Raw genomic sequence first — 15809 nt, 5'->3', positions numbered from 1 at the left:
TACCTGCTTAGACCTCAGTTATTTACTTCAGCACCTTATGTTTACTGGTAGAATGATAAAACACTACTGTAACACATAGCTGAGAGGCACGTGAGCATCTGTATACTTCTGCCATAAGTGCTGTAAAAATGCATGTGCTGTTAGTGATCTGCAATTTTTCTTGTTCTTAAATACTCAGGAATGTTCAGTGTTTGTGGTCAAGATTTTTTGTGGTGAGTGTTTCTGCCTATTCTGTCTGCAGATTGAGAATCAAATATGAACTTCAAATTGAATAATTGAATATCTAACTGTATTCCCAGTCTACTAAATTGATAGTTGTCTTCTTTACAGTCATAAAAAACATACAAGGAAGCTAGAGTTTATGCAGTCACGTAGCAGGTAGTAGTAGTCACAGAATAAATTTTGGAACATGTATCAGATCGTTTAGGGAGGGGTTGACTTTTAGTGTAACAGTGTTTAGTATTGTTCTTTCTTGTATTGTCACGCCAGATAATACAATATTTTACCAGCAGTCAGCATAAACCAGTTTGTTTAAAAAATGCAAAAATATATTTCACTAAATTACCTACATAAGGTTACTGGGTTTTTTCTTGTTCTTAAGTTGTAAAGGTATTTACTTTCTGTTGATTTCAAGGTACTTTGTTCTGGAGTGACATGCAGATTAGCCAGGATTCCTGTTGAGAACTGTGAATAATGTAGTTTATAGTCATACTCCGTTATTCTGTGAATAGTAAACTGGAACCTGAACCTGCTAACTTACTCTCATCTTGGTGTAATAACCTTGAAGGAATGAGATTAGGCTTTCCAAGAAGGATTTTAATGTATGTTGCTGAGTTTTATTTTCATACCTGAAAATCACGCAGATTGCTTTCAGAAAGATAATTTAAAATCCCATGTGAATGCATGACTTCCTGGTAAATAGGGTATAAGATTTTCACTAAGTGAATCTCTAATAAGGGCATTAAACTATAATAATAATAATACAATTTGAATTACAAAACTTATTAAACAGATTACAGAGTTTGTGGGTTTTGGGGGGGGGGGGTTGTTGGTTTTTTTTTTTTTTTCTTCTTTGGTTCTGGAACAGAGATTTGTTTTTAGATCTGAGCCCTAAAACCACCCAAGCCAAAATGAAAGCGGTCCTTCTTGTTATTTCCATCTGTTACTCATCAGTGTACTAGCAGCAGCTAAACTAGTGGATTTCTTCAGGGCTCCATCTTCAGCCCTGTGCTCTTCAGCGTCTTCATAATGAGTTGTACACAGGACTGGAAGGGATACTCAGCAAGTCCGCAGACAATGCTAAATTGGGAGGAGCTGTTAAAGGCAGGGAGGCCCTGCAGAGAGACCTTGACAAAATCTGGGGCTGGGCAATGGCAGCCCACATGAAAATCAGCAAGGGGAAGTGCTGGATTCTGCACCTGGGCTGGGCCAACCCTGGATGTACGGTACAGACTGGGAATGAGGGGCTGGAAAGCAGTGCCATGGAAAGGGACCCGGGGGTCCTTGTTGACGGGAAGTTGAACGTGAGTCAGCAGTGGCCTGGCAGCCAGGAGGGCCAAAGCATGTTCCGGGGGGCATCAAGCACAGCAGCACCAGGGGGATTGTCCTGCTCTGCTCTGCTCTGGGGTGGCCTCACCTTGAATATTCTGTGCAGTATTTGCCACAATATCAGAAAGATTTTAAACTATTAGAGAGTGGCCAGAGGAGGGTAACGAAGATTGTGAAGGGCCTTGAGGGGAAGCTGTATGAGGAGTGGCTGAGGTCACTTGGTCTGTTCAGCCTGGAGGAGACTGAAAGGAGACCTCATTCCAGTCTGCATCTTCCTTATGAGGGGAAGTGAGGCCACTGGCACTGGTCTCTTCTCTTTGGTGACCAGTGATGGGACTTGAAGTGTCCTGAAGTTGTGTCAGGGGAGGTTTAGGTTGGATAATAGAAGAAGGTTCTTCATCCACAGGGTGGTTGGACATTGGAACAGGCTCCCCAGAGAAGTCACAGCATCAACCCGACAAAGTTCAAGGGATGGTGCTGTGCAGGGCTAGAAGCTGGACTTGACAATCCTTTGGCCCCTTTCAACTCGGCATATTCTGGGAAATAAAGCACAGTGTAGTTCAGGGCATTGCTCTGTAAGAGCTCCAATAATTAATGCATTTTGCTGAGAATGCAACTCAAAGGCCTTCCTAGTTTAAAAATTTTGATATTTACCCTGCCCTGTCATAGATTTACATGCAGTTAAGATGTTTTCCAGCACAGAAAACTTGTTTATATATTTCTGCAGTGGTGCAGTCAGTCAAAAAAATATGTGTAGATATTTCATATTTTTCAAAGATAGGACCAGGCCCTCTTGTAAGATTAGCAGCCCTCTTTGCCACAAGGTCCCACTGCTGATTCATGTTCAACCTGGTGTCCACTAGGATGCCAAGCTGCTTTCCTACTGGATGGCCCCCAACATGTAGTATGCCTGGATTTATTCTTTTCCAGTTCTTGCAATTATCTTTGTTGAATTTCATGAGGCTCCTGTTGGGCCCATTTCTGCAGCCTTTTGAGGTCCCTCTGGATGGCAGCAGACTCCCTGGCATCTCAGCCACTCCTCCCACTTTGGTGTCACTAGCAAATGTGCTGAGGATGCCTTCTGCCTCCATCGTCCAGGTAACTAATGATGACATCAGACAGGGTTCAATCCAAAATTGACCCCTAGGGCACAAAATTAGTTACTGACCTCCAGCTTTGTGTCACTGACCAACCTCTGGGCCCAGATGTTCAGCAGGTTTCAATCCACCTCGCTGCATCTCAGTTTTGCATAAAAGCAGTTTGTAGTTATGCCAGGAAATATCCTAGGTTTCCAAAGATAGTTAATTCTTTTATACTGTACAAAAATGTCAAGGGGCTCTTGCCACATAATAAACAGGTGTCTTTTGTTTTCATTTGTAACACAGTTACAATCTCATTACTTTTTCTCCTTGTCTCCAAGCTTTGTCCAGAACAAACTTAGAATGAAAAGCATATAATTGACTTTTTCAGTCTGTAAGAATGACTTTTTGTTGGTTTTCATAATGCAGCTTTTGAACACCAGTATGTAACAATTAGCCAAGGGTATGAAAGTTTCTACACCATTTTCCCTTTTCTGCTATCCTTTCTTCCAGTTTAAAGCAAGAAATGTATTATGAAAATATTGATAAGTACTAGTGGAAGATTAATAAATACCACTGTGAAGTCAGATAAAAGGGTGACTTCTTTGAGCATTAAGATACTATCCCTGTTTAACCATGAGGCATTCAAAAATAGGATTAAGTGTGTGTCTGATAAAATTTTGTGTAAGCCTGCTTGGTGACTCCAAGAAGCTTTATTAATTTTCCACTAAATGAGAGTTGCCATAAAAATAAGGAACGCTGCACAAATTGTATGAATCTTAAAACGGATTCAGATTCCATATATATATTCATCTGTATGTGCAAATAGGCATTAATTTGAAGATACTTATTAATGGAAAATGAGACCTGGGATGTGTTCCTAGAGGGAGCTTTTTTTCCTGTGGTTAGCTTTGCTATGAAAGCTTTGAAGTACAAATAACCATAGTTTTGTATGTATTTTACATATAATGTACTAGGTGGTAAAACACCAGACAGAAATCTAAATTGAAATCTTGAAGCCAAATTAACTGTTAATTAAGCTCTTTAAGAGGTGAGTGTTTTGATGGCACTGTGCTTGTTTATGTGTGTAATTTGTAGTTCAGTTAAAAGTTAACCCCCAGTGAGGATTATGAGGCTCCACAGAGTACACTGACCGAAATGTGTATCCTGTATGCATCACAATTTCTCAATGCTGCATATCTTTTTAGTGGATAAATTTGAAAGTTTCCCTAAATTTTTTCAGTGGATAATAGGCTCACTTGCTGTCTTTCTCTGTCTATAGCTCTCTATCTTTTGATAGGTATATATAAATTGAAATCCAGTACACTACTCTAGGAATTCTGTTCCTGTCAGAGAGAAATTCAAATAAGAAAACAGATTGGACTGTTGATTTGTGAAAAGCTGCCTTTATTCTCCTTAGTCTCTAATGATGAATGTCTCTGTAATGGCAATGACAGTGCCATTCTGAGATCTTCTGTACCTAGGGAGTTGCCAAGTGTTATAAATGATCCTAGTGTTTGCAGATAAAATAATTAAGCCTTCAGTCCCTCTTAATGCCCTGTTAGTTAAATGTGATAATAACCTAAACTTTATTTATCCAATGAAATAATTTTGAGGTCTTTAGTGAAGTCTGTTCTGTAAGCTCTTCTGAGAGGACGGTGCCTGGGTCTGAAGCTCATTGTTTTCCTTTCAGTGGACATAGCTTGTAAGGCTTGCAGAACCTCATGAGACCAAAAGTACCTATGTGATAAAACAGGGAGATGACTTTTTACTGTTGGTGGTTTAGCTACACAGGGTTAGTTTCTCAAAATGCAAGTGTTCATCCATGTAAGTGAGATTTTGTTAGTCCAATTACATTTAGTTTGAAACAAACCAGAGTTGTAGAGCTTTCTCATATAGACAAGGCTTGAGAATGCAGAGGTCATCTACGAATATAATTTCAAAAATATGCTGCCAAGTGAAATGAAAATTGACTTTCAAAAAGGAAGTCTTAACTCTTGGAAGAATATTTCTTAGACAGGTTTCTTTCTCAGGAAAATACTAGTCTCGATAGAGGACATCTTTTAGAAGATATTGTAAATTAAGATTTTTGTGCTGAACTTGCTTCTTAGACTTCTTAAAATGTTTTGTTTGCTTTAGTGAACTACATTGTTGCTTTCTACTGTTCTAATTACCTTAGTGAACCCCACACCATGTTCCTGACCTTTTTCTGTACGTACTTACTTCCATTACCTGTTACGTTATGCTCTGGCCTAGGTCTTACTGGAGGCTCATTTAGGTGTATTCACTGGTTGTTCACTTCATACTTGCAATGCATGTGTGCAGGATAGTTCCTTAATGCAGATTAGTTATCTGAAGTAGTTTTCAGAAAAAAATTATTTGAATGTCCATGTTGTGATTCTGTGATTTCATATTAAGTAGCTGGAAATTTTTTTTAAGGGAATATTAAAGTCACTTTTACCAATATTGTGTTCAGTAACCTACAGCAGGATGCTGGTCTGTTTGAACTTGAAGTTCAAATAAAATTTTCCTGCAGCATGTTTTTTTAATGTTTCAGAAGTGTAGTGTTGAAATCCAATTCTGTCACCATTTTATTTGCTATTTCAGTAACTTTAACTCCATTTTGTACACAAGGGTTCATTTTACTACACAACACTGACCTGGTTTATGGGAAGCATTCCCACAAATATATTCTGGAATGTTGGTAAGAATAATTAAATTGCCACAGTAACTGAGCTTGCAGCTCAATATTTTGCACCATGTTGCAACAGAGTAGTGATATCTGGAGGATTTAAACTTATGTGATCTTCTCTGTGAAGTATCCTGTATGTAAAGTAATGGGACATGTGCCCTTGCTGTTCAGGGCAAGGCTTGTGTAAAGATTGCAACATTAAAACCAAAACGAACAAATGGCCTCACCCAGCAGTTTGATGTTTTAGAAGCAGTGGATAGAATCTAATGCTACCTTATATGTAAATTGTCAGGAAATAACTTCAAGAACATGGTCTGAGTTAGGATTTTCCTTTTAAATATCTGTAATTGGTTTTCTCATGGTGGTTATTGACTAGTGTAGCATGAACTCAAACTATAGTCATATTTCTGTGCTATCATATAAGGGTTAAAAAAAATCTTGCTATTGTATCTACTTAATTAGAACTGAGATATAGGTGAAACTGGAAAGTCTGCAGCAGCAAACTGGAAATCAGTTGACTTTGGATGCATCAGCTAATTCAGTATGCACGTGGAAGAAATAGTCTCTTGGGAGCAATAAACATATCGTGTGACATGTTTCATGTTTATCCTACAGTGGTACTATATTTTAGAATTCAGCCATCTTTATTAATTTGTTTATGGCCAGATTTGTAGGATAGGATCTCTGTCTTTTTCCCTTATCCCTTTAATCAAGTTATTTGCTTTTTTATCAACAAACAAACAGAAAACTACTTACCTTATTCCCTAACTAATATTATGTAAAATTATGTGAATGTAAAAGTGTCAAATTAGCTAAATTTTAGGCTTTATCTTCTTACACCTAGTGTGCTGTTTTAATATTTACATCCTTGTATTGCTTAGAATAAAAACTTAAAGCAATTCCTGAATTTTTACTGTCTAATATCTTTGCTCTCAGAACCCTTACTCACTGTATGTGTAGTTCAGAGTAGTTGCTGGCTATGATTTAGCTTTCATATGACATCAAAAAAAGTGTACTGTATCCCTCTGAGTACGTGTCTCTTTTCCCACCTCCAGGATGTCCTTACTGTTCATTATCATCTGATACCATCACCATCAAAGAGTAAAAATGGCAGCAAAGAGAAAGAAAAAGAACAGGAAAAAGAAAAAGATGCAAAAGAAGAATTTGCTGAAGCTTTAAGAGACCTAAAAATACAGTGGATGACCAAGTATGTCTGCTGTCATTACTACGCAAGCTTAAAGCAGGTTGAAGTTCACAAAAATACTCTGAATCTGTACTTTAATGCTATATCCTACTCTCTTGTAGGCTGGATACCGCTGACATGTATAGTGAGTTGAAAGAAGCATTTCCTAATCATCTTCCTCTGTATGTTGCAAGACTTCATCAGCTGGATTCTGAAAAGGTTATTTAGCACTTGTTAAGCTTGATTTGTCTCAATACACCCTAACAACTCTTCCTTTGTGCACATTTGAACTTGAAGTGACTGTATGCAGCATCAAAATGCAGAAATTTCTAATTAGAGTGACAGGTACCTCCCTTGACTGTGATTTACTTAATTCCATGGCAGAATAAAAAAAACTATGCCTAACCAAACTGTGTTTGCTCATCAAGTTATGCCTTGTTCAGTTAAACACATTTTAAGTTTTCGTAATTATGTAGTCTACAACAGTTTTATTCTGAATGGTGCCTACTGAGACAAACACACATCCTATTCTGTTTCTCTTCTGCTCTGGTAATCTCTCCTAGCAGCATGACTCAGCTGAGGACAGTAACCCCCTAAAGTGACAGAGCTAAATCTAGTTTCCATTACTGTCCTCAGAAATGCAAGCTGTCAACAGAAGTCTGCATGTTGTTTTGTTATCTTGAAAACAAACAATATGCACCTTTGTGCATATGCCACTAGCTTGAATATTTTTCTTTTCATTTCATTCTGATTCTGTATTTATTTCTGAATTGAGCAACTGCTACATTTTACAAAAGTACTCTTTGTACTGGAAGGAGATTTTCTTTCTGCAAACTTTGCATTTTGTACATTCCAACCTCCAACCATATTTCACAGTTTGTTTTCAGTGAAATAGACTAAGTATGTAGGAAATCTTGAAGACTTTCTAGGGTGTTTTAAGCAAAATTTGAACGAAATGGAGAAAGGAACATATTGAATGATCAAATGTTATTTTTGCATAGCTTTGCAATCACCCTAATTTTAGTAGAATCAACAATGAAGCAATTTTATGGTGCTGAACATCTTTATATTCTTCTTTTAGGAGCGAATGAAAAGACTTGATGAAATCATTGAAGCTGCAAATACAGTAATCTCTCATATTGATCAAACAGCATTAGCAGTATATTTTGCCATGAAGACCGATCCCAGGCCTGATGCAACTACTATAAAAAAGTACCTACCCAGTAAATAATTTTCCTGCATCCTATTTCTGTAGTCTATGTACTTTGTCTCTGCATGTAAGAAATGGAATAACTGCAACTTTTCTTGATAACTTGTATAATTTTTTTTGTGGCACACACACAATTTAAAATATGATGACACAATTGTTGTGTTCTCTTATTATATTTCCAGAATGCAGGGACACTGAAATGTCCATTTTTTTATTTATTCAATAAAATGAACAAGGATTCTTGCAGGATTTAAATGTATCAGAAAAATGGGATTTTAAATTGTTGTATCAAGCTTAGTCTAAGCTCAGAGGGACCACTGGAGTATTAGTAGAAGTATCTGTTTTGAATGCCACTTGCCTTTTCTTTATATTTTGCAACCTTTCCCATCTGTATTTGAAGAAAAAATTTCTATCAGCCAAAGAAGTAACTGCTTGCTTGCAAGAGATTTTGTTTGCGAAAAGCGTGATGACCATGCTGCAGAGTATTTGAGACCCACTGTTCTTTAGTTTCAGATTGTTCCTCTGTGCTATTAGCATGTATAGCCTTCGGAAGATAGTGTTTTGAAGGTGACACCTTAGTCTGGAGAATAAGTGATGGATTTTGCTGTGTGTAGCATGGGGCTGTTTTAGTAACAGAACAGCAGCTCTGAATATTAGGCCCTTAAAATGGGAGATGCATCTTTGTGGATTATCTGTAAAATATCAGATTTCAGTTGTAAAGCTGGTCCATCTGTTCTAGCTATCCTGAATCCAGATTTTTGTGTAATTCTAGAATTGCTGATATAAAAGCAAAGCCTTGACATAATAAACTTAATTCTAAACATTTCTTGGTAAGTTGATCCATTAGGTCATGTGTTTTGAATATAACATCTGAAATTGAACACCAAATTCAATGGTGCTTTAAATGGATGCAATTCCTTTGAAGTCAGCAGAATTATATCTGCTTATGTTAGTGGTGGATTCGACTCTCTGTTTATAATGCCAGGAACTATAAAGTTGTATTTCTAGATGCTGACTTACTTTTGGAATCCTGAGTTGCCCTTGCCTTAAGTCATTTAAGGCATTTCATACTTAGAAGAATGATTGAGTATGTTTAATGCGTAGTGTCTTTGGGTAATCTTATATGGTCAGTTTAATTTATAGTAAATAGCCTTGTATGTACTAATGACTGTAAACTTTTTTAGCTTAAACTGAGTCAGTACTGTTTCTGTTCTTAAGGCTGCATCTACAAAAGATTCTAAATGTTTTTCATACTGTTTTTTTCCTCCCTAGTGAAATGGAAAAACAGAAGAGTACTTTAGTGGATGCACTTTGTCGAAAGGGAAGTGCGCTGGCTGACCAACTTCTTCATCTGCAGACCCAAGAAGGGGCTGCTTCCAGTGATGCAGAAGGCAAAGATGAGGATCATGAAAGCTGCTCAGAAGCTTTGACAGAGACATTCTGGGAAACAACAAAATGGACTGATCTTTCTGACAGCAAGGTAAGAGACCAGAGCAGGTTTTTTTTTCATTTATTTGCATGTTGGGTTTTCTGATGGTTTCTTCTGGAATTATGCACTTCCTTTGTGTGCACAACCTTGTACATTCCTCCCTTCTACTTTGCCATGATGTCTCCCCTGTGCATTGTGCTTCCTTTATGACCTTTTTCCACAGAGATTTTGCCAAGCCTGTAAAATCCGTGGTAAGCCCATCTCTGTTCAAGTGAATGTAGAGGTTAAGGGAAGGGTGTAAGACAGTACCAGATTTCCACAAAAAAGCTGCTTCCTTTCTTTATTGAATTGCTTCTTTCTGTACTTTCCAGGGAATATTTTCGATTAACCTCTGCGCTCTTGTAGCTGTACACACAGAGTGCGTAGCACCTCACCCTGTTCAGTCCTGCATGCTGTAGCCTCTTCCACACTATGGACAAGAGAAGTTTTGTGTTTTGCTGTCAGTAATGTCTGTAGAGGTAAAGGAAGAAACCCTTGGAAATAATGACACTTACATATATATTAGCACAGACTTCCCTGTCATTTTAGAGTTCCTGATCCCAAGACCTGAATTTTTATTCTCCTTCATTCAAGACAGCAATTCCAGAAGGGAGAAAAATCCATTGTAGGTGATTAATTATGTAGCTTTTAATTTAGAGAGGTTATGACTTTGTATTTTTAACTTTTGAGCTATTGATGTTAATTAGTTTCTGAACTTAACTGTCACATTTGGCTGTGTTTTAGTGGAAGATGGAGTGACCAGGGTATTTGTTGATAATTGTGTAAAATTATCAAAGTGCTTCAAATAGTTACCTTCAGAAATTAGAACTTAATAAGAGTAGAAAAAAACCAAAATAAGGCATTTAACTTCCTTGACAGTAGATAAACTTCCTGTAAGAACTTGTGCTTTAGGTGGAGGCCTGGTCAGGAAGGTTGATGGTGCTTACCCTCCTCACTTTAATGTATATGTCCTTGTACACATACATCTTTTCAGCATATTTCCTCTAATCATTAACTGATGTGCTTCAATCATATTGTTTGGCACGTGATTTTCTTGCTGTCTGTTTGTAAATGCAGTACTTTGCTCCAGCATAGTAACCCCTGGTTTATTTCTGTCTCCTGCTCTTTATTTTTCTAAAGCTGATGGAAATAATTTCAGTGGAAGAATGTCAATATAGACATTTTGTTGGGAGTTTCCCTCTTTGGCTTTTATTTCAAGACAGATAGCATTGCTGAGCTCTGTGCTTTGAGCGTGGAATAAGTTACTCTGATTTGAGTTCTATGGATTAGGAACCTCTCTTTGACTGTCTTATCCAGGGATTCGTGAAAGTGTATACTTCAGTTTTGCTCTGAAAATTGATTCTTCTGTATTGTTAAATTGGTACTAAAAGATCACAACTCCTCTAGATTTTCGTAGTATTTCATATGGAAATAACTTCCATCCTATTTATGTAGTATATTTGTCTTCTTTTTCCTATTTTTTTGAGTTTTATTACTCAAATTGAAATCTAAACTGATTGACTGTTATGAGACCTACAGAGCTACTTGTAGGGTGCAAAAACAGTTGGTAAAACAAAAGCCTTCCACACAAGCAAAACTAAACAAGGATTTCATTCACCACTTCCCATGAGCTGGCAGGTGTTCAGCCATCTCCAGGAAAGCCAGGCTTCATCGTATGCAGCCATGATTTGGGAAGACAAACACCATTACTGTAGAACTCTCCCCTTTCTCCTTTTTACCCAGCTTTATATGCTGAGTGTGGGGCCACACGGTGTGGGATATCTCTGTGGTCAGTTGGGGTCAGCTGTCCTGGCTGTATCTGCTCCCAACTCCTTGTGCACCAACCGGCCTGCTCACTGGTGCAGTGGGATGAAATGCAGAAAAATCTGGACTCTGCAAGCGCTGCTCAGCAACAGCTAAGACATTTCTCAGTTATCAACACTTTGCAGCACAAATAAAAAACAAAGCCCCATACCAGCTACTGTCAAGAAAATTAATTAGCCTATCCTAAACCAGCACAGATTGAAAGTGGAGCAGCCAAGTCAAATATAGGGGATAGACTATGTGTGAATGTCCTTCAAAGGAGAGTTGTCAAGAGACAGCCAGCTTATTTTGAAGCAGTGTGTTGGAGATGAAAATGTGGAGCTCTTCTTTTATGTAGATATGTCTCTGTAATACTGGCACTCAAAGGATGGAACATCTGGGTGAGAAAGGATGGAAATCAGGCATTTAAGTACTGCACTGATCATTCAATTTTTTATATATATATATGACTTAACATAGAAGCATTGCTCTAAATGAGTTTAGTTATAAGCTTCCTATAAAGTTCATGCAGCCGTCAGTAATTAAATGGCTAAGGAAATTTTTGAAAACCAAGAGAGACCATGCTTTCTTTCAGGTTGTTTCTAAAGTGGAATCAGGAGCATCATCACTTCTCTGTGTGTTTCTTCTCACCTTCTAGTAAATAAAGTACTGTCCCTTGTTTCATCTCTCCTCTGCAGATGTAGCACCTGGGCAGCAAAGGGCATTTGGTAGTTCCTTTGAATTGTCTGTTTGTCACTGAAGTAACCTGCTTGTCACCATACTATAGCAAGTATGTAGGGAAGTAACCTTAATTTTGATAGTGCATTTGTTCATACTTTCAGCTATTATCTAAAGGTTCATTTTGAACTAAACACTAAAGAAAATATTTATGTCCCCTGTGTACACAAAAGCATTTCAAATAAACTCTAGTTAAGACCACTTTATGCAGCAAGTGTTTGATAGATTATGCAAACTTGTTTATGATAGCACTTTAGTTTATTTTCCTAGAACACAGCTTTAAATTTTGTAGGCTAAAATCCTCAATTTTAAACACAACTGCTACAGGAGAGTAGTAGAATGTTGTGTATTTGTTATTGGGAATGACCAATAACTAGAATGTAATGCCCCTCAACCTTTATTAGCCGTGGGAGAAAAGCAAAGTCACACTTAAAAATGAGTTTAAAAACAAGTAAAAGGCGCATACCTTTCCATCTTATCTTTTAAACATCTTTAACCTGGATTGTTTTTCCTGATACTGTTTGTATTGTCAGATGCAGCTTTCTCTTCCAGCTGATTTTATTCAGACGCTGCCAAAAATGTGTTGCTGGATATTCGATTCCTTAACTCCCCTTGCTTCCATAAAATGAGTAATTTTTTTAATATTAATGTAGTTTTTATTCATAATAGTGCAGTTAACAGAGCACAGAAAAATCAACAAACTTAGCTAAGAAAGCCTGGTTTATTACTATAGATGTATATGAACCTGAAAAAGCTTGTTTGTTGGGAACTGTAAACATTACAATTTCAGTGTTCCTATAAATAGCTGGAATATATTACCTAGAAATTGTATTGTTTAACCTAATATTTTAACTATAGGTAAATGTAGGTATATTTTCATCAGCTCTTTAAATGATTAATTAATTGATGATACAAGTCTGTTTCCATAGAGTAACAACATTAGGATACTAGAAAAGTTTCACTGGGCATTTTAGTATTTCTGGATTCAAACATACTTTATTTGAGAGTGTCTTCAGCCCCAAAAATGTCTTCAGAAAGATAATTTCAGGATTTTACTGTCCTAAATACACATCTTTATAGCCAATGGCTGTTAGGAGGTGAACATCCAAACACTTTCATGGGTCTGGCTCCTAGCACATGTAGTATTCCAGGCCATTAGCTTGGGGAATAAAGTATCTTAACAGTGATTCTTTTCCCCCAGTGTCCTAGAAGTATGCATTGCCTTTTCTCAATGCCCTTTTATTGTTCTTTGTACAATTTCTGGCCCAAATTGCTTTTGTGCAAAAGCTGGCCTTCATTATATTTATTATATAATTTATTATTGCATTATATAGTTCTGAAGTAATATCAAATACTTTGAAGTCATTACTATTCTTTCATCTAACAATTTGGTTATGGATACTACAAATAGGTTTATTTGATGGTTTTATTCATTCAGATAGCAGCTGTTTTCTGTGTTCTATCTTAATAGCATTCCAGTTTACATTTTCCTTACACATATCACGGAATCCTAACCTTTACTTCTGTGATCTTATAAAGCTTGCAGTATTTTATTTATAAGGCTTAATTTGGCCAATATAAGTACAAGTTGTAAAGTATTATTTCTTATCTAACATCTTTTGTTTGTAAACAAATTCTGATTTTAAAGCAATTTATGCATTGTTCATAACTTCTGAAGTACTAATGAATTTTAAGTAGTTTTGCTGAACTTGTATGCAGTTGATTGGGGTTTTTTTTTCCGAACACTAAGACAGAAATTACTGTCTTATGTCAGGAGCTCTTGGAGCATTGCTTTAAACCTTTTGGTTTAGCAAAGAACCTTTTTCTCCTTTAGAAATACCCAACCTTGTATTTGGCCAGAGCAAGGGTATTTCGTAAAATGCTTTGTTTTCTTGCCACAAAAACTCTAGGAAGCCCTGTTACGAAAGAAATGCTGTCAAGTGGCTTTCCTCCTGCCTTTATCACTGATGTTCAATAACCATTCAAAACTTACAGGGTCAGGTAAGAGCTTTCTTCATAGAGCAGTGACATTATTTCTGGTTAGCCTCAGAAATGTTGTATTTGCTGAGAGCTCCAATGCATTTTTCATATGATTTTTTTTTTGTTTGTATTTTTTTTTTGTTTTGTGGTTCTATCATCTTTTACAGAAGAGATTTTTTTTTTAAGTTTAGTTTAGCCAACTAAGTCTGCTAATAGATCCACTGAGCAGTTATTCAGAAATGTTTGCTAATGTGTTTTGCTTTAGGAAACTATCCAAAATAATTGGATTGAGAATGCAGCATGCAGATTATTTTTCCAAGAGCAATATTTGGAAAATTGTATATGTGAATGGTGCTGTATGCTCATTGTTGCATATATGTGTGTGTGTTGTAAGCTACAACAGCTTAAGTGAATATTTCAACACAGCAAAATAAGTATTTGAAGACAGAAGAAGAATGAGCAACTCTTGAATACTTTGGCATAGTATCTTGAAGCTTTAAAATTACACCTTGACTTGCTTGATAATTAAGTTTATTTCTTTTTTATATTTTAACTATTTATTGATCCTGCAAAGACTTGTGCATGTTATTAAGTGGAAGTGCTCAGGCTGCTAAAACTAGATAGGTTCTTCACTCCTTGTAAGATTCAGATCTCTGGTTCCTTAGTGTTTATATTCTAGAGACATATTTAATTTTTTTCGGTAATGCAAAACATGTTTCTTAACATCCTTGAAGGGTTTCTGTTAGCTTTTCTTAATGGGATATTTTAAGTAGGAAATCTTCAACCTTTACTGTGGAGTCAGAGCAAAGGAAAAATATTGTAGTGAATGAGGGGAAATGAATAGCAAGCTATAATAAAAGATTGCATAAACACTGCCAACAACAGACACACTACCATATTCACTAACTTTACTGCTATGTCACTCTTCAGTAAAAAATAAAAAATACCTTCTTTACTGTGAGTGTTCCAAAGGGAATATATGAAAGTGTCTTGATTGCTCTAGTTCTTAGTGCTGCAGCTGGTCAAATGGTTTGAACCCTGTTGCAACACCCTGAATGCTGTCAGTGGTCGGGTGTTAAGAACGTAAAATTATTTTTCATTAGGTCTTACGTAGACACATTCATTTGCTCACATGAACTACTGCATTGGTAAGGACTGTAAGCTGCCTTTTTAGAAATAATATTATCAAGAAGGAGCTTTTTTATCATCTCTTCTTGAAAAGTTACCAATAGTGAGGAGCTGACCTAAAACCTGAGGCTTGTCTTCATACTTATGTGTCTTCATTGCTTGTTTATAATTATTTACATTTCTCTCTCTTTGTCTGTTTATATCATTCACTGTGTACATTCATACTTGTTTCTGCAGTAACTTGTGACTACCTAGGAATTAAAATTCTCAATTGGGTTTTTTGCTTCTCTGAGTCAAAAATATACCTGCCTGGTTGATGTTTTAATTGTCTTTTTAATATGCCTTACAGTTGCCTGTAGAGAATGAAAATGCAAAGAAGCTAGAAATGTGACAAAAATTAAAATAGTGACATCTGTGTTACATAAGTTACAATGTCAAATATGTTTGTGAAGTCAGAAATAGTCTCTAGGAAGTTCATGTTTATGATTACTACTGTGAATCATCTGTTATACTGCAAATATCTCGTGTAAATGTTTTGCTTTGAATCACTTCTGCTGCCTGAACAGAATTTGATCTCACTTGTTAAACCTTGTAAGATATTAAAATACCTAATTTGCTTTGGTTTTTTTCATTTGTATTGTAGGTTTTGACTTTTGCCTATAAGCATGCGTTGGTAAATAAAATGTATGGAAGAGGACTCAAGTTTGCCACAAAACTGGCAGAAGAAAAACCAACAAAGGACAACTTAAAAAACTGCATTCAGGTAGGGAGTGTTTGGCTACGTTCATGCTGTGTAAGCTTTCAGAAGTAAGATACAAGTCTTCTGGAATTTTTTGTACTCTTCTCATTTTAGAAAGCACTAAATGTAATATCTTAACTTTATCCAGGTTTTGTAACTCAACTTTCATTTGAAACAGTGATTTTTTTTTTTCTTCCTTCCTTGTTCTAGAATGGTTTGTTTGTGAGTAACTGTTGTTTTT

General features: G+C 36.5%; 1 protein-coding gene across 2 annotated transcripts in view; it reads left to right on the top strand.

Annotated features, from left to right (window-relative positions):
* The window catches only part of TPP2 (tripeptidyl peptidase 2), a 52507-nt gene that overhangs the window by 33009 nt on the left and 3689 nt on the right, over nucleotides 1-15809 (top strand). For both annotated transcript variants that reach the window (XM_064712047.1, XM_064712038.1), the window contains 5 exons: nucleotides 6375-6526; nucleotides 6625-6721; nucleotides 7584-7714; nucleotides 8985-9192; nucleotides 15473-15592. In XM_064712047.1, coding sequence (XP_064568117.1) covers nucleotides 6375-6526; nucleotides 6625-6721; nucleotides 7584-7714; nucleotides 8985-9192; nucleotides 15473-15592 — 708 coding nt within the window. The remainder of the gene's footprint in view (nucleotides 1-6374; nucleotides 6527-6624; nucleotides 6722-7583; nucleotides 7715-8984; nucleotides 9193-15472; nucleotides 15593-15809) is intronic.

This window comes from Zonotrichia leucophrys, chromosome 1 (genome assembly GCF_028769735.1).
Source record: "Zonotrichia leucophrys gambelii isolate GWCS_2022_RI chromosome 1, RI_Zleu_2.0, whole genome shotgun sequence".
Taxonomy (NCBI): domain Eukaryota; kingdom Metazoa; phylum Chordata; class Aves; order Passeriformes; family Passerellidae; genus Zonotrichia; species Zonotrichia leucophrys.
This window is presented reverse-complemented; position numbering and strand designations above follow the sequence as displayed.